General features: G+C 33.5%; 1 protein-coding gene across 1 annotated transcript; it reads right to left on the bottom strand.

Annotated features, from left to right (window-relative positions):
* Window positions 1-12,743: 12,743 nt before the first annotated feature.
* On the bottom strand, window positions 12,744-22,610 carry LOC149786817 (von Willebrand factor C and EGF domain-containing protein-like). Its single transcript, XM_089978266.1, has 6 exons — window positions 22,477-22,610; window positions 21,705-21,881; window positions 19,755-19,925; window positions 16,246-16,416; window positions 14,980-15,129; window positions 12,744-13,035 (listed from the first exon to the last, which is right to left on the bottom strand). Exons 1-6 carry the CDS (start codon window positions 22,592-22,594, stop codon window positions 12,857-12,859), a joined length of 966 nt encoding a protein of 321 aa, XP_089834392.1. The 5' UTR covers window positions 22,595-22,610; the 3' UTR covers window positions 12,744-12,856.
* Window positions 22,611-23,880: the final 1,270 nt, after the last annotated feature.

Genomic DNA, 23,880 nt, shown 5'->3' with positions numbered 1-23,880 from the left:
TTCTGATCACAAGACAAAGACTTTCTAATTCACATCCTTTACCTCAAACAATAACTATAAGCAACACCAACATTTAATTCACACAATCAGTACGAAACCTAGGTGTTACTCTGGACAGTACTCTCTCACTGCACCAACATGTCATGAACATATGCAAGGCTGCATATCTTGAGCTGAAACGCATCAGCTCAATTAGCAAATATCTTTCACTTGATGCCACTAAAACACTTGCGTGTTCATTAGTACTTTCGAGAATAGACTTTTGTAACTCAAAGCTTAAAATGCGCCGGTTCTTGTTTTTGTTTTATATATTTCTTTGTTAATCGTCATATTATCAGATAGATGATTTAAATTCACAGCCACATTGTCACATGTGCGGACGACAGTCGCTTTCGGTCATAGAAAACTATGATGCGGAAAGAAATTCATACACACTTGCACGATCTTGGCATCGTGGTTGTTAAATTTCCGTATGATTTATTTGGGAGTACAATGAAGAGTGGACCTTGGTGGTCTGAACTAACTATACAAGAACATTATACAGCAAATAAGATATGACTATTTTACTAAATAGTTTAATTCTAGATGATATACTTGAGTATAGTATAGAATCAATGGAAAGCAGTGTGTGAATTCTTTTTACTCGCCCGTGTAATGCAATAAATATGTATCTCTTGTACAATGACGATAGCAGCATGGTCATTAATGGTAAAGTTAATCTTTCATGAAAGTCACATAACTTCTGCATCGTAAATAAATACAGAACACAAAAATGGGTACATATTACAAGTGCTACAATTTCAGGTCTTATCAACTGGGTCAATATAAAACTGCATCATCGTATGACGTTTATCAGAAGAAAAGAAACTTCGCCATATTTTATTCGACCCTTTTTATTAATGTCATCAAGAGGAATTGATGTGATAAATTTTTCGCGTAATATTTCTGTTAACAGTGTTCTATTTTTATGCACTGTTCAGAATAAAAATATATCTAGAATAAGATGTGAGTGTGTCTTACAAAACTGTGTACAGTGCATGTATTTTACGCATACAATTTGTATGCTGGTAATTTTTGTGTTACGCAATTGTTTAGACACTATTGTCAGGCAGATATAATTGATGAACAAGTCTACGATTCGTGGAATATCCCACGACAAAACCCTTACCAGTTGGACCTCTGATAATTTAATTCACTCAATTCGCCAAATAAAGTGAGCAAATTTAGAACTACAGAAACAGATCAAAATGACACTTAGCCAGACATTAGTTGAAGAGCTTCAGAGGTTAGAAGCCATTTGTAGAACAACGGTCTCCATTGAGGAGAAAGTTTGACAATTACACGCAGAAATAACGTCAACTTTAGATACGTTCTTAAATGTGTTTGTCTGCTTTAAATATAGATCGAATACGTATATTTTTGTGTTTCAATATTTTAGACGCATCTTAGTCAACCACTTAATTTACACAACGTAGTTTACCGCGAATGACTTATTACCTGATGCAAAGGGAGGTCAGTCTTTGTCTTTTCTACCTTCAAATAGATGTCGATAGGTTTATTTTTGATCTTATTTTTAAAGATATTTGCCTGTGATGTTAATTTGGAAGTATTGTAACCACCAAGAGTGACAGAATCAAAGTTGAATCTGTATTCCTTCGGTCACCATCTATCAACAATCTCATTTTCCTCTGTGGAGAGAACGCATATCTTCTGACATGTTCTTTGGCGTGGATCTCCGTGTTCGACTATCAAAAGATAAGATAAAGGTGACATTAGACGCATATTGTTGCCGTACTCAGCTAACAACATTCACAACGATATTTGGCTGGGGAAGATCTTTGGATAACAACACCCCCTAAAAGATTTTTAGATCAACATTGATCACTAAGTGAAATACAGTTTCTAAATGTGTAGTTTCACCCAAAATCATATCCTGGTGCACGTCATAATCGACATCTTAAAGTTCATCTCCAACTTCGATTAAATATATATAGTGTACCTCCGTTCATCACAAGCATGAAACTAGTTTTGAAGGGAGTTCATTTTCAATAGGAGCAACATTATTCTAGATAAAACCGTTCCATCTTATCGTGACATGAATTGTAGTCGAACAAGAGCTTTTCATAAAACAGATTAGATATGGGGATACTTTATTGCAATCTGTTGCATTATCCATGTGAAAAAGAATTTTAATCAATGTGGATAATATCATTTATTGCTATATGTGACTTTGATGTCTTTATTTCGTTACAAGATGGTACATACATGGAAGATCTAATTACAGTATACTTATCAGCCTAATGGATTCTATAACGACAGTTTAAGTATATTCACACACACACACACACACTATATATATATATATATATATATATATATATATATATATATATATATATATATATATATATATATATATATATATATATATATATATATATATATATATATATATATATATATATATATATATATATAGATAGATAGTGTGTGTGTCTGTGCATATTGGCAAGAAAACGAGGAATGATATTTATTAATTTTAATGAATTTTCTATGTGAATTTAGAAAATGAGATACAATAATTAAGCTATGGAATTATTTTCGTTCTGTTCCAGCCTTGTCGTAACATTTATCCTCAGACAGATTATATGGAAGACAACTATGTATCAGTTTATCCCAGTCTTCCTGTGTATTACCAATTTATAGGCACACATTCTTACTTGCATAAGAATCTCTCTCTCATGAATATAATAATTGAATCATATTCCATTTAGAATATGTATATGTATCTGAGGTGGCATGAACGCAGCTTTGAATATCTTATATTTTTTTATTTTGGTTGTTTTGTTTATTTGTTGTTATATTTTTACTTTCTCTATTTGTTCGGTTTTTAGGTTGTTGCATCCGCAGTAATCTCTTACAAGGTTATACGGATTCTACAGTCTAGTTGTATTATAATACCGCTCGTCTCAGTGTTTCATTTGTTAGCATTGTTACTTGATATATTTTGTTCGAAGTTATATTGATGTAGATACATAGTTTAGGTTGAGTCTGTTCAGTATATAACAATGATGTTTACGGCGGTTGCAGCCTCAAAAAATATCTGTATTATATGCTATGTCTCATTGTTCAATTTCTTAGCACGTTTACGCTATAGACTTTGTCCACATTGTTATGCTATGCTCTAAATGCATAGCAAGTGTTTGTTTCACTAATATCATTTATGTTCAATACAAAGCAAGAAAGTGGCCAGCATCAAACACAACGTTTGTCTTTGTTTTAATTATCTACCCATATACTTTGACTTTGCAATATTTGCACGACTGACCTAGGGTATTCTGTCCTTTCACTCTCTACCTCTTGACTATATCGATGTCGGAAAGCGTAGGTTGGTGCATGTACGTTTCAATTTAAAATCTCAAAACAAGTTAATAATACAAACCATCGTTCTCATTCACTTTCGTTGTGACAATAACTTGCACCCCTCTTCTACGTGGGCATGAACACACACACACACACACACACACACACACATATATATTTAGCGAATTTCCGAATGCTAGATAACTTGATGTTCAAATGATTGTGACTTCTTTTAAACGAAGTAATTGCTAATGACAAGCAGCTTTATATTGAGTTGACCCCTTCACATATGTTGAAATAATCTAACTTGAATTAATATATAACCCCATATTTTGATATGTTCCAGTTAGTTAAATTGCCACAATATGTTTTGCTAAAAATGTTTGATAGGAAGCAAATGAATCTCACTTGTTTCCTGTATGTAAAGTATGCGAGAGTAGATGCACCTTGGTAATTGATATAGCTACTGGATGCTTTTGGTCTGTCCAGCTATTAAACCGTCTCTCACTACCCGTGCGTCTGTAATACCTACGTTTGTCCGTGTTTGTATTAATGCATGTTATAGTTTGTTACACGAAACATTTGGGTCAACGGACAGTAGGGGAAAGTCATTTATTTTAATGATAATAATAATTTGGATTTAAATCAGAATTCGACTTCCATAGTGAATTTTCTATGCAGTTCAAACTTCACCGACATCTGTTTGCATACATTCTTGCTATTACACGTGAACGGCATTAAACATTTAAAGGACTCACGGTACTAATTCCACTCCAATGGTAAACATATGGAAACACTGTCATATTCAAAATTCAATAACTTAAAATTTATGGGTGCTGATAATGACACCTATAATTTTTCGTGCACATCTAACCTTGGATCAAGCTTATGTGTGGAGAACACCATATGACCCGCGGCAATTTGTTTACATACATGTGCATGAAACACGTGTTATTGATTCTGCACCAAATGAATCAGGTGCTACTTTCAGTATTGAGTACTCCTGAGTCAAGCCTGTAAAAATGCTATAATTGCATCAGTAGAAATTTGTCAATATTTTTTTTACATTACATATAGGATAAGCTCTCAAAAGATATTTTTCCTAAAATTTTAATTTTCATTATTAACCAATTATGGACCACCAAACCTGTAAATACTCTATTATTTCTTCACCCATTTCTAGACTGGTTCACAGTTCTTCCGTATAATTAGTACCGTATGTCCTATAACCAGATTTAATTTTTTTTGAAAAAGTTGTATTTTACTCCTTGATATTAGAGCATAATTGTAAGAAAGAATTGGCCATGCTTGTGCATGGATAATAGTGCAATAGCATTTTATGTGATACCAATATCTGTAGTTAAATTGCATCCGCATTACATGTTGCTGTGTTGTATTGTACTTATTAATGGCTTATTCTTGTTATTAAAATAATTGTTTTCTGCCTTTGTATCTTCATGTTATCTTTCTATGGCATGCATGCTACATAAAAGAAACACAAGCATGCTGACATCAGCAAGTATGACATCACAGGTTATCAAATTACATGACGCATTGTATTTTCATCTCTCACTGGCTATAAGACAAGTTTTAAATGTTTTAAATTTCAAAATTGCATTTCTTTTCTTGCTGACTCTCACAGAAATAACATACAGTGCATCCCTATTCACATCAATCAAACAAAACAAATAAGTGTGCCACATGACAGGTCAAAATGATACGAGGCCATTGCCCGTTTGTGACTAAAACAAATACACACACCCATGAAGCATCAAGAGATGCTGATATTCCAAACTTATTTAAACTATCATCACATGTGATTCATGACCCCCAAATGTTAATAAAAAGGTATAAAAGCCAAGGAAGAGTTCCATAAGCTGTATTATACTGAATAATTAAATAACATAGTGCTACTTTTTAGTATAAAACTATGGGGAAGGGTGAATAAGCAAAGAATAGACAGAGTAATTTCTTCAAGCCTAGTAATGTTCCCCACAACAAAGGGGGTGGGGGGAATGTGTATCAACCCAAATAACACATCAACATGAGGTACGTTACATAAGGACATCAAGAGACAAATTTGAAAAAGCTATCCAAAGTTCCTATAATGCTGACATTGATGTTGGAGACAGAAAGTGTATGCACAAACTATTATGACTCAAGCTGTTAAGTATGCTGGAGGTGGAGAAATGTGTGAAAAACTTTGCTATGCCAAGACAAGTTCATGTCTCTATGCAGTATGCAGACACTGATAAAAATTGTCACTGAATACACTACTTGTTAAATTTAAGTAATAGAATTGAATTGCATATTGAAGTTGTCTAATACATAAACATATACCTACATTAACCCAAAGCTCATAAAAAGTTAAGAAAAAGTCTAAAATCATTACTGTGGCTGCTTTCCACTATAAGCAGTGTTAAATTACTTACTTTTTAATATAAAGCTGAAAAAATGCATACATTATTGAACAAAAGAGAAACAAAGCAAACATTGCAATCACTCAGTTACAGTCAAAGGGGAGGTAATACACCTTGATTTGGCAAACCAAATAGCAAGCTCTAATTTACAGCTAAATGATTCCTTACTATTACTTGATGGTAAGAACAGAGCAATGTAGGTTTTATAAATAGCTTTTGTTTCAAATATGAAACCATATTTCTGACATGAAGCTTGTTTTCATTTATTCACAACAACATATATGGTGAACAAAACACATATCGCTTAGTGCACGCAGTAATCAAATGCTGAGATTTGGAATAATGTGTTCTGAGACCACAAGTTGCAACACCCTGAGTATGAAGGTTTTCTATCATGGGACTTGGTACATGAAGAAAAAAGAGATCTGGTTTGGTGGGAGAGAGCAGTATGTTCACCATGCAGTTATACATCAAAAATGTTTCAACTGTATGAAGAGAGGTTGGGGAAGAAAAACTGCCTGTGTAAAGAATGCAATACAGATAGGACTTTTGCAGAGTTATATTTGGAATGAAGGGTTGAAAACTATTATTTTAAGTGAAAATATCCCTCCCTGCTCCCTCAACAAAAGGAATGCAGAAACGTTCCAATACTGTTTACCCAAAAATGTAATTTACCAATATGAGAAACATGCTGAACATAGAATAGGTGTCAAGGAGTTTAATTCTAGGATAAGAAATAAGACCGGTATAATTGATATTCAATGTGACTCGACATATAATAATTCAATTTACAGGTTGAGGCAATGCAGCATGTGCAGTTTTGTGCACAGTCCTTATTTTTACAATGTTCTCTGCTTTGATCTGCTGAGTGTGTCTCTAAAGTTAAATGATCAGTACTAATACATAAGTGATTGTGACATAAGTGGCTTACATATAAAATCTCCCCCACCCCCACCCCCTTTTGGGGAATTGTTGCATGTGTTAAATGGTATTTAACCATATAGGCCAATCTATGGGTACCATCATATGAAATTCTGCCATCAGGCCATACTATGCTCTTTTCCCTATGGCCTGAGCTATCTACTTCCACTCTCCCGTGTATAAAACCATCCCCATCTGTCTTTTGTATAGACTTTTTCTCCAAAACCACATTCAAACCATGATAAAAAGACTCCATTATGATTGTCATATGTAAAAACCACCGAATTGATACCCTGTATGCACGTGGTAACCATGGAAACAACAAACTCCTATTATGGTATAGGTCGCATATAGGACTCACGGTACTAATTCCACTCCAATGGTAAACATATGGAAACACTGTCATATTCAAAATTCAATAACTTAAAATTTATGGGTGCTGATAATGACACCTATAATTTTTCGTGCACATCTAACCTTGGATCAAGCTTATGTGTGGAGAACACCATATGACCCGCGGCAATTTGTTTACATACATGTGCATGAAACACGTGTTATTGATTCTGCACCAAATGAATCAGGTGCTACTTTCAGTATTGAGTACTCCTGAGTCAAGCCTGTAAAAATGCTATAATTGCATCAGTAGAAATTTGTCAATATTTTTTTTACATTACATATAGGATAAACTCTCAAAAGATATTTTTCCTAAAATTTTAATTTTCATTATTAACCAATTATGGACCACCAAACCTGTAAATACTCTATTATTTCTTCACCCATTTCTAGACTGGTTCACAGTTCTTCCGTATAATTAGTACCGTGTGTCCTATAGCAATACGATAAAACAAGAGCTGAATTTTGTTTTCGGTCGATACAAGTATTTCTTCCACACTGAAAGATTATCCTTACCTAAGCCTGCTACCTAGGTGAACATACGTCTCTAGAGGTTGATAATCCTTTCATCTATATCATCAAAAATGCACTAATTGAATGATATCAAACATGCAGAAAAAATATGCAGAGGATACAACTGTGTCTTGTGTTAAAGACTTTTGTTTCGAGCAAAATACTTGAAAAATAATTATTCTGGCTTCTTAAGGTATCGCGTAGTAAAGTGATCTGCATCAAAACCTGATATCATATAAAACAAGCAGAAATCTCCTATACATTCTGTCCTTATACGTTCTATTTATACGCTTGCTGATTTGAAGACTTGCTTGTATAAAGACCGCAAGCATAATGTGATACTTTACGATTATTTCACTTCCAAAATTCCGACAGATTCGATGTGACCTAAAGCAAATTAAAAAGAATATATACATTCCAACGTACATTACCTTCTATTTTTCGGGTTTACATTTCCTCCTTATATAATGATAAGATTATTAGGTCCCTTTAGATATTGTTCACTAGTTTTTATAATTTTAGTTAGGAATTTGTACACTACAACTGTACATATTCTTCCATTTTTTCAACTGTACATTGTTATTAAAGACATTTTTGTTGCATCTTAACAAAAAAGCTATTTCGCTTGATTGTGATTGTTCTTCCCAAAGGTCTGAATTTAATGTTCAGTTCATATAAAGTTCTGAACAACCTTTTTTATCTAAGACATTTCCAACTTTTAATTTTTCAAGTTTCTGAACGTTTCTTGTTCTTCTTGCTGAAATTATTAATTTAAGAGCATCCTTTTATCTATTGCATATCATTGAACGAGCATTATCATTCTTTTTTTTCTCATTTTACTTTGTCTTTAATAATGAATTTTACTTACTGGCATGAATTCCTTATTACTTAAAATTTACACGAATACACTTATAATTAGGTGTGAGATATTTTATTTGGTATTTGTAATCTAGAAATATATTACATCTCTGACATTCATTGCATACGCTTACTTGAGAAATCCTTCATTTCGTACTAGGTTTTAGATTTGTACTACTGCTGGTTAACGAATTCGAAGGAGGAGCTGGATAATTTAAACATAACTGTGACAGATACAGGGATGCAAAAGAACACTTCAACATGACCGTATATAATCAGAATTGTAATTTCTGTAATGCTTCATTTATCGATCTTGTTTTTATGGGAGGTTATTTCAAAACTCGCATGACATTGTTGGACTCGCACTATGAATCGCACGCACATCGTGAGGAATTTCTTAACTTAAAAGTTGTATCAAAGTCAGGTTCGTGAAACTTATAAACCAATTTGTGCGCTGAATCGATGCTCTGGTATGACTTGTTCAATGACAAAATTGTGTTAACTTTTCAGCACGATCGGGTCACCAAGAGAGAAATAGATGATATTTTTCTGTAGATGAAAAGGAAATATTACACTAGTGAAACGGACAACGTATTATCACGAGTGACTTCCCTTAAATCTACTTGGTAAAACGTAGAATTGAGATCATGTATGTATTCGTTTTGCTGACCATCTTGGGAAAGAGATTGATATTACCCAGGTATTTTCTTTAATTGTTTTTATTTACAAAAAGGAACACATGTGCATAATATTATGCATATGACAGAAATCACCAACATAATCTACAAAACCGCAAACTGGTACAGTTGAAAAAAGTTGAATGATTAGCGAATACGAGCTTATAGTCAATTATTAAAAATAACTTTCAGGCTTGAAAACCTATTTCTCAAATAAGACTGAATTCTCATTTAGTATTAGCCTTAGTATCTTTCGACTCAAATGGCTTTTTATTTTGCCATCATATTATTTTCATTTTATCGCTAAAACAACGTGTTCGTAAGGTCGAGTGATTCTGATATATTACATGTATCGAATCTGAGCATGTAATTCTCTATTGAGGCATTTGTGACAACTTAATAAATTACGGACACATGTACTGTTTTCCTTACCCATACTGAAAGTCTTTGACATTTTAAATACAGTAAAACTTTTCAAGTTTATACATCTTTGCTTGGTTTTCAAATATAACATGTATTGCATTATTATAGAAAATTAAATGGATGTCATCTCTTATTATTAAACACGAAGAATGGTACTAATAATAGATGTTTTGTCCCCCTGATAAGTACTTCAATAATGAATTGTTCTTTATTTATGTTCAGAAAGGCCTATCACGACGACGATTTAACAAAATGGGTCATAATATATATATATATATATATATATATATATATATATATATATATATATATATATATATATATATATATATATATATATATATATATATACAAACCTTTCTTTTCTTAAGTACGAAGCAATGGATCGTCTCATTCGTTGTCGTTTAATTCATTCACTGGCACAACATATTTGTTCGTGTAGCTAATAGTAATGCTAACGCTTTTCTACTGGAATGGGTACTTCCTTGATATGAAACCTGTGACAGACAAATGGACATGGCCATCACCTTATAGACCAATGATTACTCAACCAAAGTTTTTATTGCGGACAAAAATGCTACTTTTGTAGACATACTTAGCTTCGATGCGGACAAAGGCTTAACATAAGCTTTCAGTATTAACTACGAATAGAAAATATGACATTTTCTTTTTAAATAGGCAACGCTATTTAACAGAGCATGATGTGTGGAAACAAAAATCCCCAAAACTTTAGATGTTCTTGTTCTAACAAATCCCAGTTGTAAGTTTGCATCACAGTTTGTCCAATTTTTTATAATGCATATCAATCTGATTTAACCAAAGGTTTTCTCAGATAAATACGTTTTACATGCGTTTAATATATACTGATATTTACTACGATGACAATGTTGTCATTAAGAGCAGTAAATAAACAAATACTTTAAACATGGTCATGTCAGGATTACCTAAATGACTGTCTCACTTAGACATGCGTACATGCAAACCATCATCATTTATAACATGTCTTACTTAGACACGTGTACATGCAAAATATCACCATTTATAACATGTCTCACTTAGACATGTGTACATGCAAAACATCACCATTTATAACATGTCTCACTTAGACATGTGTACACGCAAAACATCACCAACTATAACATTTATATAGACATTTATCCCTAGTAATGTAACTTACATATGAATGCAACACATTAGTATATTTTTATTCCATTACAACTGACAAAATACTTTAAACTTAGCTAAGTAAATAAAGGTTTTCTTGCATGCATTTGACTCCGTCATCATTTTCATCTTAAGTTGTCTTTGTTAGTGCTGTCATTCAGATGCTCGTGCAAAATATGAATAACTCTGACCCTTACATTCTATCCATAATGCTACAATGTTCAAGACGTGCGTTAAAGGGATTTGTTTTGTCTTAAATTATGAGGGGTTAATATAATTTCGGAATTTACATTTAAATTTATCCTACATACCTGTTCCTGCTTTAAGGTTTGATGCATTTAAATAAACAGAGAAGAATCTGAATATTTATTGATGTGATCTATGGGCCCTTATATAAATGACTTAGTTTGTTAAACTGAGTTCGACACATGATCTTTCTTCTGTTATAAAGCTCTCAGCTCTTTGTGATGATTAGCATATGACCATGTACTGGTTCCTCAAAATGCCGTGTGCGGACACTACACACTGTGTTATTTAGTATGTATGAGATGATCAACACTGAGTACAACCAGTGAGACAGTACGTGTGGGCTATCGGTCTTTGAACGCAGTATATTGGATAGTATCTAGGTATCTACTACAACGTATGGCGTGTTTGACAGCAAATATTGGGTGTTGTGTAGCAGATAACTACTTATTTGTTACACAAATCGCTGTGACTACTATGTGTGTGGTACTAGAATGTGCGGTATGTTGTTCGCAGCACAACGTGTTGTATTGTATATGTGGGTATATGTAACTACACTGGATGGTAAATATGGAGTTTTAAAGGAGAAAACTAGGTATTGGTCACTACACGTGTTGGATAGTTACACGTGGTAGACGTATCACTACACACGTCTGGTGTGACCATTTATGTGCTATTGGATAACAGATAACTACGTGTTTTAGTAGAATTTCATACAATGTCATGCTGCTCTTGCACCTCCGAATACCTCACAATATTTCATTTAACTTGTCCTCCAGTGTTCATATCCTTCTATACAGACCGTGTGATATTAATTTCCCATTGTGCACTATATTGCTCATATTACTACTTATCAACATCTGGGGTTTTGTTTCTTCAGTTTTTGTTACTTATGAATGGCTTGACATGAGATCTATATTTGCATTTATTACGCATACGCATGATATCTTGCTGATTCGTTCAGACTGATATAATACTTTACAGATGCCTCATTTAAAGAAGCAATATATGTGCCCAAGTTCACTTTTTCATTGAACAAGCGCATTATTTCAGCGAAAATATTATTGAAAACATGTTGATATTATTTATACATATTACTATTGAATGTCTTTATAAAAATTATTGGAAAGAAGGCATTGGCACCTGCAATGGAGCCATCATCCGCTTCCATCGTATTTTAATGAAGATCCTACATATCATCATCAGTCTATTCTCAGCCTTGATTGTAAAAACAATATATATATATATATATATATATATATATATATATATATATATATATATATATATATATATATATATATATATACTGTCTGTGTTATGGGGAGATATGAAGATTTTTCACCCATGGTAGGTTATGTTTCACGAAGGCGATATAGATCAGTTGATGCGAATTAAGAAATCTTGATTTCTTCCTAAACTAGAGCAATACATTTTCATTACACCGGACTACGCAAGACAACGGGATTTCGTTGGGATGACACGCTGTTGTGTTCCCCGATACTTTAATTTATATGTGTCAGTTACTGACATTATAATGTTTACGAGGTAAGTAATATTTTTTAGTTTTTATATTCACCTTCGAGTCACGAACTCTTGTGTATTTTCGTCTATGAACTTATTTCACTTCGAATTAATATACACATGTTGCAAGAACGTTTTTCTGCACGGATAGACCTATGAATGTGTTAGTACTTAAGCGTATGTAAAATAATTATTTAATAATAGCATTTTCGTTCATTAGTTGCTGAATTATAACCTGGACTTGTGTGCTTTTAATGACTTTATTTCAGCAATCAGAATAAAATACAGATCTTAATGTCTTTGGTGTTTTTCTTTATTCCTTCATGACTGAAGACAATCACGATATGGTTCATATTAAGGATTATAAGCAGCCAGATATTTTCCAAAATATCGCAGGAGCATTGCTGACACTTTCGTCTCGGTACAGAATGCGTTAGGGAACCACGGTTTTCCCCAACAACGACATATTTTAGTCCCTATCACCCTGTCTTCCCCGTACCGAATAACGCTTTTCCCGTATGCGCAAGTTCTCCCTGGAATTAGAAACAGAAACTTTACTATTTATATGATCTAACAGTTTTCAAGAAAATTAATATAATTCCTACTGATGTATACGGATAAACAAGTGAAAAGTGAAGACAATATCAATTACAAATGTTCTTTTTTAACCTCTTTTAGTGTTTATATATAATAATAATAATAACAATAATAATGATAATAATAATAATGAGGACTTCATATAGCGCCTAATCGTTAGAAGCTCTAAGCGATTTACAACATTATACAACACCTATAAGATAAAACACATATATAATGATATGATTACATAAACAAACACCATGAAATTAGAAAACATAAAAAATATGCTGAAAATATTTAAGGTAGGAAACATTATCCACGTACCCTCCCGTTTGTCACTAACACTGTCGACTTATTGGCGTTTCAAAAGAACCAGATCTTTTGGATATAAAGATACAGATTGTGGAATGTCCTTTTCTGCTTTCTAGAACAGAAAAGTCCTTTTCAGTATACAAATTCGTCTTCTTCCAATATTTGTAATGCCTTGTTTGAATAATTCTAAAACAAACAGAACAAATCAAAAGGGGGAACTCATTTATAAGCGTGCTCAGTGAAATGTAACACCAAATTTACGGATTTTTTTTAATACATATGTTGCTTGTAAAATATAATCGCTATTGCAAATATTGTGATCTTGTTTAAATATGGTGACCGTGTTTCTCAAGAAACTCCCATTTGATGCGAAACGCTAACAAGTTGACAGTATTTCGGACCTCCAGTCGTAAATCAATATAGAAATTATTAATTAATGAACGGAAAGAAAGTTTTGGGTATTTTAATATCTTTGCTGCCTTTTGTTTTTACAATCGGTAGTGAAATCAAACAAACGGGAACGGGATGTACGTTAGAAGATTGCAAACCTTCAGGAAAGCTAAAAGTTTCATTATATTGCCTACATGTATGCGTGTGTGTCTGTATGTGTGATTTTGATTTTAACGTAGCTTTTTTACATAATTTCTCAGTCATATTTCTACAATGTTTCCAGTGTGGCACTATGTAATGAAGTCTAGCACTGAGGCATCAGGCTGCAGATATGTAGCATCATGTCTCCCCCCACCCCCGCCACATTATCCTAAAACCAAGCCGACCAGTCCTAACACTAACTTCTAAGTGCTGAGCGCCAAGCGAGGCTGTTAGTACCATTTTTATAAATCTTTGGTCAGACTCGGCCGGGGTTCGTACCCGCGACCTCCCGCATCCGATTTTGACGCTGAAATCACTTAGGTCATCACATATGTACATGGATGCAATAACACGATTGATTCTCGATCCATAAACCGTTAAAAGGCACTATTTGTCGATTTATAGTCGGTGTCCCTGGTTACTACACGTGAGGGACAATCACGGAACTCAAAGAACAGCTTGTAATAATGCCAGTGTATTCGTAGAATGAATCGGATATAACAACCAAAAACAATACTCTTATTAAATCAGATACGTTTGGGCTGCTTTGAGGCGATGTTGTAAGCTCTTTTTTTAAATTACTAAATTAAAAGTATCGATTGAGATTATAATTCAACAAAGTTGTCATGTTGAAAATAAATATGAAATGATTGATAATATGTGACTAACTACTAATCGATCATTTCTAAATTGGAATGTATATGTGTATACAATGGTGAGAATACGACTCCTTGCAATACGCCTGGTGTTTATATCTTCCATTTTTATCGGCATGCGTGTAAGTTTAGATGTAGCACGCTGAGTAATATAGCTTTTGTCAGGGAAATATCTGCGTTCTTTGGTTTCTTACATTCTCTTTCTGTTCCCCTCACCCAATATGAGTTTCACATAATCCAAATTGCTACTATTTTTGTTCTAATTATTTATCACGTTATCAGTTTGTAATGTACGTCTGTATGTTTATTCTTTGTTCACGTGTAATTACACTAACTCACCATTTAGACATTCGGGACAGCACTTTCCTTGTGGAATGACGGGGTCAACACACTGAAGCTGAAGATCCAGGCATTTCACAGGTTCCACTTTGATGCTACCATCTGGCTGGCAAACCTGTGGCCTACATGTCGAACTCATCACAATTTGGCCTAAATAATAATAATAATAATAATAATAATAATAATAATCTTCGTCATTGTTATGATCATCTTTCATTATTTTTGACTCCAATAATTATTGCATGACTCAAATTTACTCGTATATAACACACTTGCAGAGATAATGTGAATTTTGTTTTAAATCTTAAGGAATTTGATGTAAAGAAAACTTTAATTGGTATTGAAACAACGCCTCGAAGCTACCAACTGGTTACCAGAGAATCGCTCATTTCAAATTAACGTGAAACTAAAGTATATTGAAATGGATACGTACAATAGAAAATAATGTCGAAGACAACAATGAATGCTATTATTTAAACTGGTTTGAGGGCAAAATAAAATTGAAATAATAGACTTTCTTCTACTCAGTTTTAATCATATTAAATCGCCTGCAGATGTTTTAAAATTATAAGTGTTATACACATATGAGAGCCAAATTTAGGTAGTGCCAATAAAAGAACGTTATACAGTTATCGTTTGATAAACTGTTTACTCTTTAGGTTCAAATAGTAAAGTCTACTACAAAACACAAACAAATCAACAAACACAAAACAGCAGCAGCAACAACAAGAGCAAAATACTTCTATTGCAGATTATTGAAGCTTGTCTTTTGCTATAACTATGAATGGAAGTGAGGACAATTCAATGCAAGTGCACCTTGTTCATGGTATAATGTTTTCCTGTACGGTAAGCTTCAACATTTTTTCATCAAAAGTTTAAAGTTTGACATGTTGTAGTGCCAAACGTAATCTCCTTATATTAAACTCCACTATGTAGCAAGAGTTATCAGACATTTCAGTTTTGAAATAACTTCAAGACAAGGAAGGACAGCGTGACTCTGCGTCATGTGAATGTATCACAATTTGGGAAATGGGAAATGCACTAATCTACAAATTGACAAAGTACATAAAGCAAAGAACAGCAATGACAATGACATGGTTGTTAAACGATCACCCACCACATAAGCGATGATCACTGATGCTACCATATCATACACATGAATTTAAGTTCCCGATGGTATTAATATGAAATACGCCTAAAACATCACGAATATACAACGTTTATGCTCTTGTATATCCTTGCAGCAAGGAACACATAGTCAAATACCGGGTAGATAGCGTTTGTAACCCCGCATACACTGGCATAAAGGACAGCAGCTTTCTTTGGGATGCACACGGTATTTGCATGTAATGTTGGGGCAGTCGATGGTCTCGCAGGTAATTGTTCCATCAGGTTGACACATGCACGGGTGGCACGGGTCGTTATTAATAATTTCTCCTGTAAAAGTACAACAACGGATAATTGTTAATGTTTGTGATACCGTCGTAAACTGTGACGAGAAAATTGGCTTTTCATTTAGCATGTAATTAAGTGATTAAGGACACTGGACATCATGTCATCTGTTAGTTGATGTAATGAATTCTTTTTCAGATAGATCATGTGATTTTGTGGGGGTGACGCCATTTGTCAGCACATGATAGGTTATACATGGTGGCCAGTAGATTTAGTTTATGATGAACTAGGAAACAGACCACGAACAAGCACACACCGAAGGAAAACTGGGTGCACGGTTTATCATATACCCACGTTGTCCGTGCCGAAACCTGATGCCACGCGGACACAAATGAGATGTGTGAATGATCTGTAAAATACTTGTTCGTTAGAAAACTTGGCCCTAAGCTGAGCTCTTTTTCACAGAAGGATGAACCAACTGGTTGGACATACTGTTTTCTTGTCTATAGCAACCGATTGGGCTTTGGGCCAATAAACACTTTTTAAATCCATTTGCTTTGCACGTTTCTCTATTTTTTTAAACATTTAGCTAAAAACAATGTTTCAAAACATTGTCTGCAAAACTTCAAGCCCTTTGCCCTAAATATGTTAATTTTATTACCGTAATTTCCAAATTTATCAACATTTTGTTATTACATTTGATTGAAAATCCACAACTTGATGCTGTTTCATCTCTATTATAGCATGGGGTGTCTGCATCTAAACTATTTTACTAAAATTGAATGAACATTTTACAGAAAACCCAAGCTAGTGGTCATCAGATTAATTTACTGAAAACACTCGCCGTCTAAGTATTTGTTCTCGTTGTTCTCAATTGGTCATCTACAGTTATTGAAACCCTAGATTATTGATCATCAAATGTTTACTGTAAACTGTATATCAGTGCCACTCAAGTCATACTGACAACCGTAACCCAGTGTCACTGATTTTACTAATAACCTTAGGACACTAACCTCTGAACTGTATCGAAGCCGAGACACTATCTACACGACTTTTAATTTCAACTATCTTTATCAAATCCTGATTTGCTTTTTTAATTTTATTCCAGGTATATAAGTGCGGTGACAAGAACGATCCAAACAATTACAGAGGTATTTCGCTAATTAATACTATATGCAAAGTCTATGCAACGTCTTTATTGATATATTGGATCCTCATATATACACGTGGGCGGAAAACAATGGTGTTTTATACGAAGCTCATGAAGGGTTTAGGGAATAATACAAAATGGCTGTATAATACAAGTTCAATAATGTTATAAATATACTCCGCTTCAAATATTTAAGACTTACCTGAGCGTATTAATATATATTGCGCATAGTACACATAATATCTCCCCCCCCCAAAAAAAGACCTTAAGATGTTAAATCCCAAAATTTATATGCATCCGTATCTGAGAAAAACATGACGCCAGAGTTTGGCAAGTATAAGCTCAAACACCTGGCTTGTAAGGTTGTTAAAATTGTTGATGTAACAAATTAATATGTCCATAGAACATCCTTGAGGCATGCCATCATATGAACAGAAAGATTTACACTTGTTACTTACCAGAACAGATGAATGGTCTCCATGAGAAAGAATATTTAATTCAAAAAGTCATGCTGCTTTTCACTTGTTGTTGTGGTTTCTTTTCTTTTTGGGGACTAAATTAATGTTATTACCTGAATATTATTCTAATAAACCTATGGTATGTACTTTGTGTATTTATGTATCCGTTCATAGCTTTGTTAGATATTAGTTGCTATTTTGTACTATGGGGAGTCGTTGTTGGAAACACATTTCTCAGTCAGAGTAATTAGACACTTTCCAGTAGCTTATTTAATCCTGTACAATATTCATATATATATATATATATATATATATATATATATATATATATATATATATATATATATATATATATATATATATATATATATATATATATATATATATAGAGAGAGAGAGAGAGAGAGAGAGAGAGAGAGCTATTCTATAAACCTGTCAAATAGAATATGATAAATTTAATATATGTTCAAACTGAAATATCTGTTTTAAAAAAATATGTGTTTACAATTTATTCGCTTCAGTGCTTAATACTGAACATTATTGGCGAACTAATTGTCATATTGTTTTCCTATATTTTCACATATGAAATTACGCTATGTCCAATTATGCTATGTAATGCTTAATTGGGCCTATAGGAATTAAACCTGTAGCAACTGGAACAATAAAATAAAATTGCATTACCTTATGAAAATTGAAATTACTTTTTACCGAAGATTTATTCGCTTCCGTTTCTAATTTGCGAAGTTGTGTCCCTTGAACAGCCCTAACAACACTATACGTCCGGTGTACTGCATCAACTTGTCAAATAGGGTAAAATAGTAAAATAACTGAAGTTTAATTATTGCAACATACTAGATTACCCCAAATCCAACATTCTAATTCTGATGATTTTTAATTTTTATTATCTTTGTTTCATTTTCTTTTATAACCATCGAATAACTGCAAATGAACTTTAAGATGTGGTGGAGGTAAAATGAATTAGACAGCCCACATTTTGAATAATAAGAAAAAAGTTTTAAAAACAAGTTTTGATCCTGTGGAAAAACAGGAAACATCTTTTGTGATAAAGGAAACAATATGATATAACATCTTTTCACATCCCATTAAAATGTTAATTGTTATCTTTTTAGGTCTCTAATTTACCACACGATGAAATACATAAAGTATTAATATACTACTGCATCCATGTACCCACCCCAATACCTTTGCCACAAAAATACTCAGTGGTAGGCACTAAGAAATTAAAATGTCTTTAAACAAATAATATTTTCAAGGATATTACTGGAATTATGTTAGTAGTTATTAAAGCCAATATTTGTTCACGCTATTCTTCAGTCATTTTGAAACATTGTTCCGCTGCTATCATAGCCAAAAACGAAAGATCTGTTGTGATGTGACTTGGATTTTTAACGTAGGTTTAACAATTTTTCAGTAATATCGCTACGATGTCTGCAATGTGGCCGTTTATAGTTAGCATGATGTCCCACCCAGTCACATTATCCTGACACCAGGCCGACCAGTCCTAACACTAACCTCTTGATGCTGAGCGCCAAGCGAGGCAGCTGTTAGCATCATTTTTGTAAGTCTTTGGTATGACTTGGCCGGGTATCGAACCCACGACCTTCCGCATCCGAGGCGGACACTTGCAAGTAAACAAGATTAAAGAACACAAAGAATTTGTTGTTTCTATATTATTCAATTTAAGTTCAATCTATATATTTTTGTTTTTCAGATCTGGAGGATGATTTAGAAAGCAATGATTTGTCTGGTCTTACCAGTGTTGTAGATTTGCCCATTTTGTTTACAGATACACTGAGGACAGCATTTGCCCTCTATATGTATGGGGTTTTCACACGGTATGCAGGACATCACAGCACACACTCGCTGACCTTCATTACTGCAAAAGCAACTCGCTTCGCACGGATCAGCACTATACATTACATCTCCTGTGAATAATACATTAATCGTGATTAGAATGTCTTCAAAACAATTGGTCATAGGGTTAAGTTGAATATATAATTTGCCATTTCAGTCATAGAAAGGCATTGTCGTATCGCCAAGTCCTTATTGGAACAACCAGTAAATCAATAAAATATCTTTAAAAATGTTTAACATATCAGTCATTCATTTTGCAAAACAATTCAGACTTAAGACTGATTTTAATGCTTTGACAGTCAGACTGGTGGTTTCTCTTGACGTGTACAGCCAGTCTGATAACAGATGTCCTCCAGATGGGTAATCTAAGAAGAAATGTAATCGAAAAAGGTTTTAAACCTTTGTACTAGAAAGACATCAAACTCTTCATTTTTATGTCTTATCTCTACTTTAGTTCATTTCTATCTATATATATGTAAGTGTGTATCTCTCTATGTGTAGTTATTAAAAGCCTAAATATAAATTAATAATGAACAATAAAAGCTCATACATATGTTCAGTTTGTTTTGCTGTCATATCATGCATATATCCAGATATTTTTTTAACGATAATTCCGGAAAACATCAATAATGAGCAGAGCTTTATAATCACCGACGTCTAATGTCTTCTACAATCCAACTAAGCTACTTCCATTCTTCATCATGTCAAATCCCTACCCTTTTATATCCATATTCCCCTCCCCGATTCGGATTCCCCAAATCTCGACCACGGCGGTAGTTCGAGACCTGTAACATATGGTTTATCACACTCTGACTGCATATTATAAGTTAGTCACAAAATGTCACAGTTACTGCATTTAGTTTAACCTTTTACTCCCAGCCTTGGACTCCACTTGAGTATCGTAAAAACAGGTATATCTCTATTACAAATTGGTATCACATGAGCAACCTATCGTCCAGTTTAGGAGAAAGAGCGAAAGAGGCGGGCAGACGAACGGTCGCACGGAACGAGATTGAAACACGTGAAGTGTATCACAATACCAAGCGCTTATCCATGGGAATAGTTGTAATCATAGTTATATAATTTATTAGATTTGCATCTTTATAAAATATAGCTCGAATACGTAGGCAGATAGATATGGATATAATGTGATGCTGCATTTCAGAGTGGAATATGTTTGTAAATCTGCACGTGTATATTTATTAAATATACAACTTACGATTTAATTCTTATGTCAACAAAGATAAATATTATATTTTTTCGATTTCGTGCAGATAGTGTTTCATAGAAGTTTATTTAATTGTTTTAGATTTGTGTTAAGTTTGCTACACTTAGCCGGTACCGCGTGTTTTAAGCATAGTTTTGGAAAGAGATGAACTCTGAATTTTCGACATGACAGAACTGATCAAATATCTAACACGAGGTGGGTAAATGTTATTTAAACTTAGAACTAATGGAAACCAAGATCGGGGTTCAAATTAGGAAAGCATGCTGCTGTAGAAATGTATAGGGAAATCACCCAGAATAAAGCAATTTGTTCAACGTCTGTCACATGAATAATGCTAATGAGAAATTACGTTTCATATTACTGTATTCCATAATTCTTGATATCTACACAATATGCATACACAAATATGAACACGATGATTACAAGTGTATCATTTCTTAAAATGATTCAGTAACACAAAGTACAAAGTTTAATATTTTAAACCATCCCGAGGTTTTTGCTACGAATTAGAACAGGCTTTCTTGGTATCTATAAGTGCCCGCACCAGAACATCCATTTTGTTTCTTACTATATTTCAGATAGGGTATTGACTAACAAAGTCGTAGGATTTTAAGACTCTTACCAGGGTTGTAGACCACACCATCTTGTTCACATCTGCACACTGGACAACACTTGCCTTCTATGGTGGTAGTATTTTCACACAGAGGCATCTCACAACCTATACTAATGCACTCTATTTCCCCGGGGCCTTTACATATGCAGTCAACCTCACACGGATTTGTAGACGTCATAGGATCACCTATTATATAAATGAAACACTTACAATTCATCGTATAAGGAAAGCAGAGAAAACTCTTTGTTCATAGTGTATAACTGGTTTTCGCCGACCCTTGCAATATGTTCCATACCTTATTGTATCCTTCGCATATACAGTTTCTTTTGATAATATGGCTTTAAGACATTATTATTCGGCTCTATGATAATACGTTTTATACATGACAATGATGGTTATTATCATGAGAACTCACATGATGTATGTGCAATAAAATATTGATATTATGATCTAGTCAGGCAAATGTAACGATTACAGACATTTAATTAGCTGAAGTATATTTCTACTAAATACTGTGATATTGTTTATATAAAAACATTAAAGAACTACTCAGACAATTTCTTCTTCGTTTCTTTGATTGATAAACAGACTTTTAATATTTACCAAAGCGGTTATTTTGGATTTTTCCATTTTTTTTAATTGTTTATTTTTCCTAAAATTCCAACTCAACTTTACAGACGTGTAATAAAGAACGGTCGCAGTCTTCAGCACTCTCATTCAGAGTAAGTGTACATGATATATGAACCTTTAGATTTTAGAAGGTACAACAGTTTTCCCTTACCTGGATTGTAGTAATTACCATCTGACCCAAAGCATCCTGGTGGAGATAGCGCCCTGCAGAGTACAGGTAGCACCGCAAGGAATAGCATTAAACAGTTCTTCGCTTGAGAAAATTCCATTCTTTATCACGGTATTAATCCTTAAAAAGTGGAAGCAATTGACATACGGAAATACTTTATGAGACTACCTAGAGATTTAGCAAACCAAAAATTCCTGAAGGAGATAAAAGGTTGATGATGGGGTGAGGGTGGACAAAGGTGTTATCATTATTGTATAGTACTTCTTGCAATGGAAGTCAATTTAAAGGAAATACTATTAAACTCAATTAAGGTTAATCAAACTATGGAAAACGATTATTTACTAAGATATGAATTTATAACAGGTTGTAACCTATAAAATAATACATTATATGTATTATTATTCAGTGAGTACTACCTTTTACACTTTCTGGTTTATAGGAGGCACGACCAGTTACTCAAACAAAAGATCTTACAGTTCATTCTTTAGGTAATACCACATTATATGGATAGGTCTCATAAAGTAAACGTATTTGCATTCTCGTAGCTGCAAGGAGGCCCGAAAAAATAAACTCACGACTAAACAAGGGTCGGTTACTGTGGTGTGACATTGGACAAGACACTATGCTCCAATTGCCTTAGCATAAATTAACCTACTTGTGTTGCATTGCCGTAAAACACCAAATGAAATTGCCTTTTCACTGCAAATTCAAGGGATTAATGTTACCGTAAACCCAAAATAGATCAAAGAATTAGGCAAATTATCTTATAAAAATATTTATTTCGAAGACCTAACTTTAGGTTCTGTCTGGGTAAAGAGTATAATATAATCGGAAGTTTCTTAAATATTATAAATCATAATTGCTAGTTACATTGTAGTAAGCAAATTTTCTTTAACTAATACAACTTTCAAACATTAAAATAACTGTCAAACATTGAATTAACCATGTCAAACATTGCCATAAATGTGTCTAACGTTAATATTATTCTGCAAAACATTGACGTTACGCTGCAAAAGATTAAGATATCTCTATCAAATGATGTCACACGGTTTTATGTATCAAGGGAAGGATATTTTACTTTTACGTCCTGAGATCACACTGCTGTTAATTATTCTGTAAACATTATTTATTGTTTCTATTTTTCTTTTATTGGTGAAATTTCAGTAATTGCACATACATACTGCTTAATAATGAGAATTAGATGTTTTGTTGTATCTTTTATTATTAGCTTTCCTATTCTGTGTTGCCATGAACCTGTGATAATTCTACTTCAGACATCCAACTAGATACGCCGTTAAATATAGAACCAAAATATTATTACACTTACCTCACTGGACAACTGATGAAAATGATTCGTGATTTGGACTTCTCATGACATTTATATAC

Source organism: Sinohyriopsis cumingii, chromosome 12 (genome assembly GCF_028554795.1).
Source record: "Sinohyriopsis cumingii isolate HCF-2022 chromosome 12, ASM2855479v2, whole genome shotgun sequence".
Taxonomy (NCBI): Eukaryota; Metazoa; Mollusca; class Bivalvia; order Unionida; family Unionidae; genus Sinohyriopsis; species Sinohyriopsis cumingii.
The sequence above is the reverse complement of the archived record's forward strand: the minus strand, read 5'-3'. Positions and strand labels throughout refer to the sequence as shown.

Bases quoted from the DNA above. Each gene is read 5' to 3' on its own strand.
- LOC149786817 (XM_089978266.1), bottom strand. From the start codon at position 22,594: ATGGAATTTTCTCAAGCGAAGAACTGTTTAATGCTATTCCTTGCGGTG. The intron at 19,926-21,704 runs GTAAGAGTCTTA...TATTATTCACAG, and splicing joins TGGTGTGGTCTACAACCCTG to GAGATGTAATGTATAGTGCT. The intron at 13,036-14,979 runs GTGAGTTAGTGT...TTCTAATTCCAG, and splicing joins CTGTCCCGAATGTCTAAATG to GGAGAACTTGCGCATACGGG.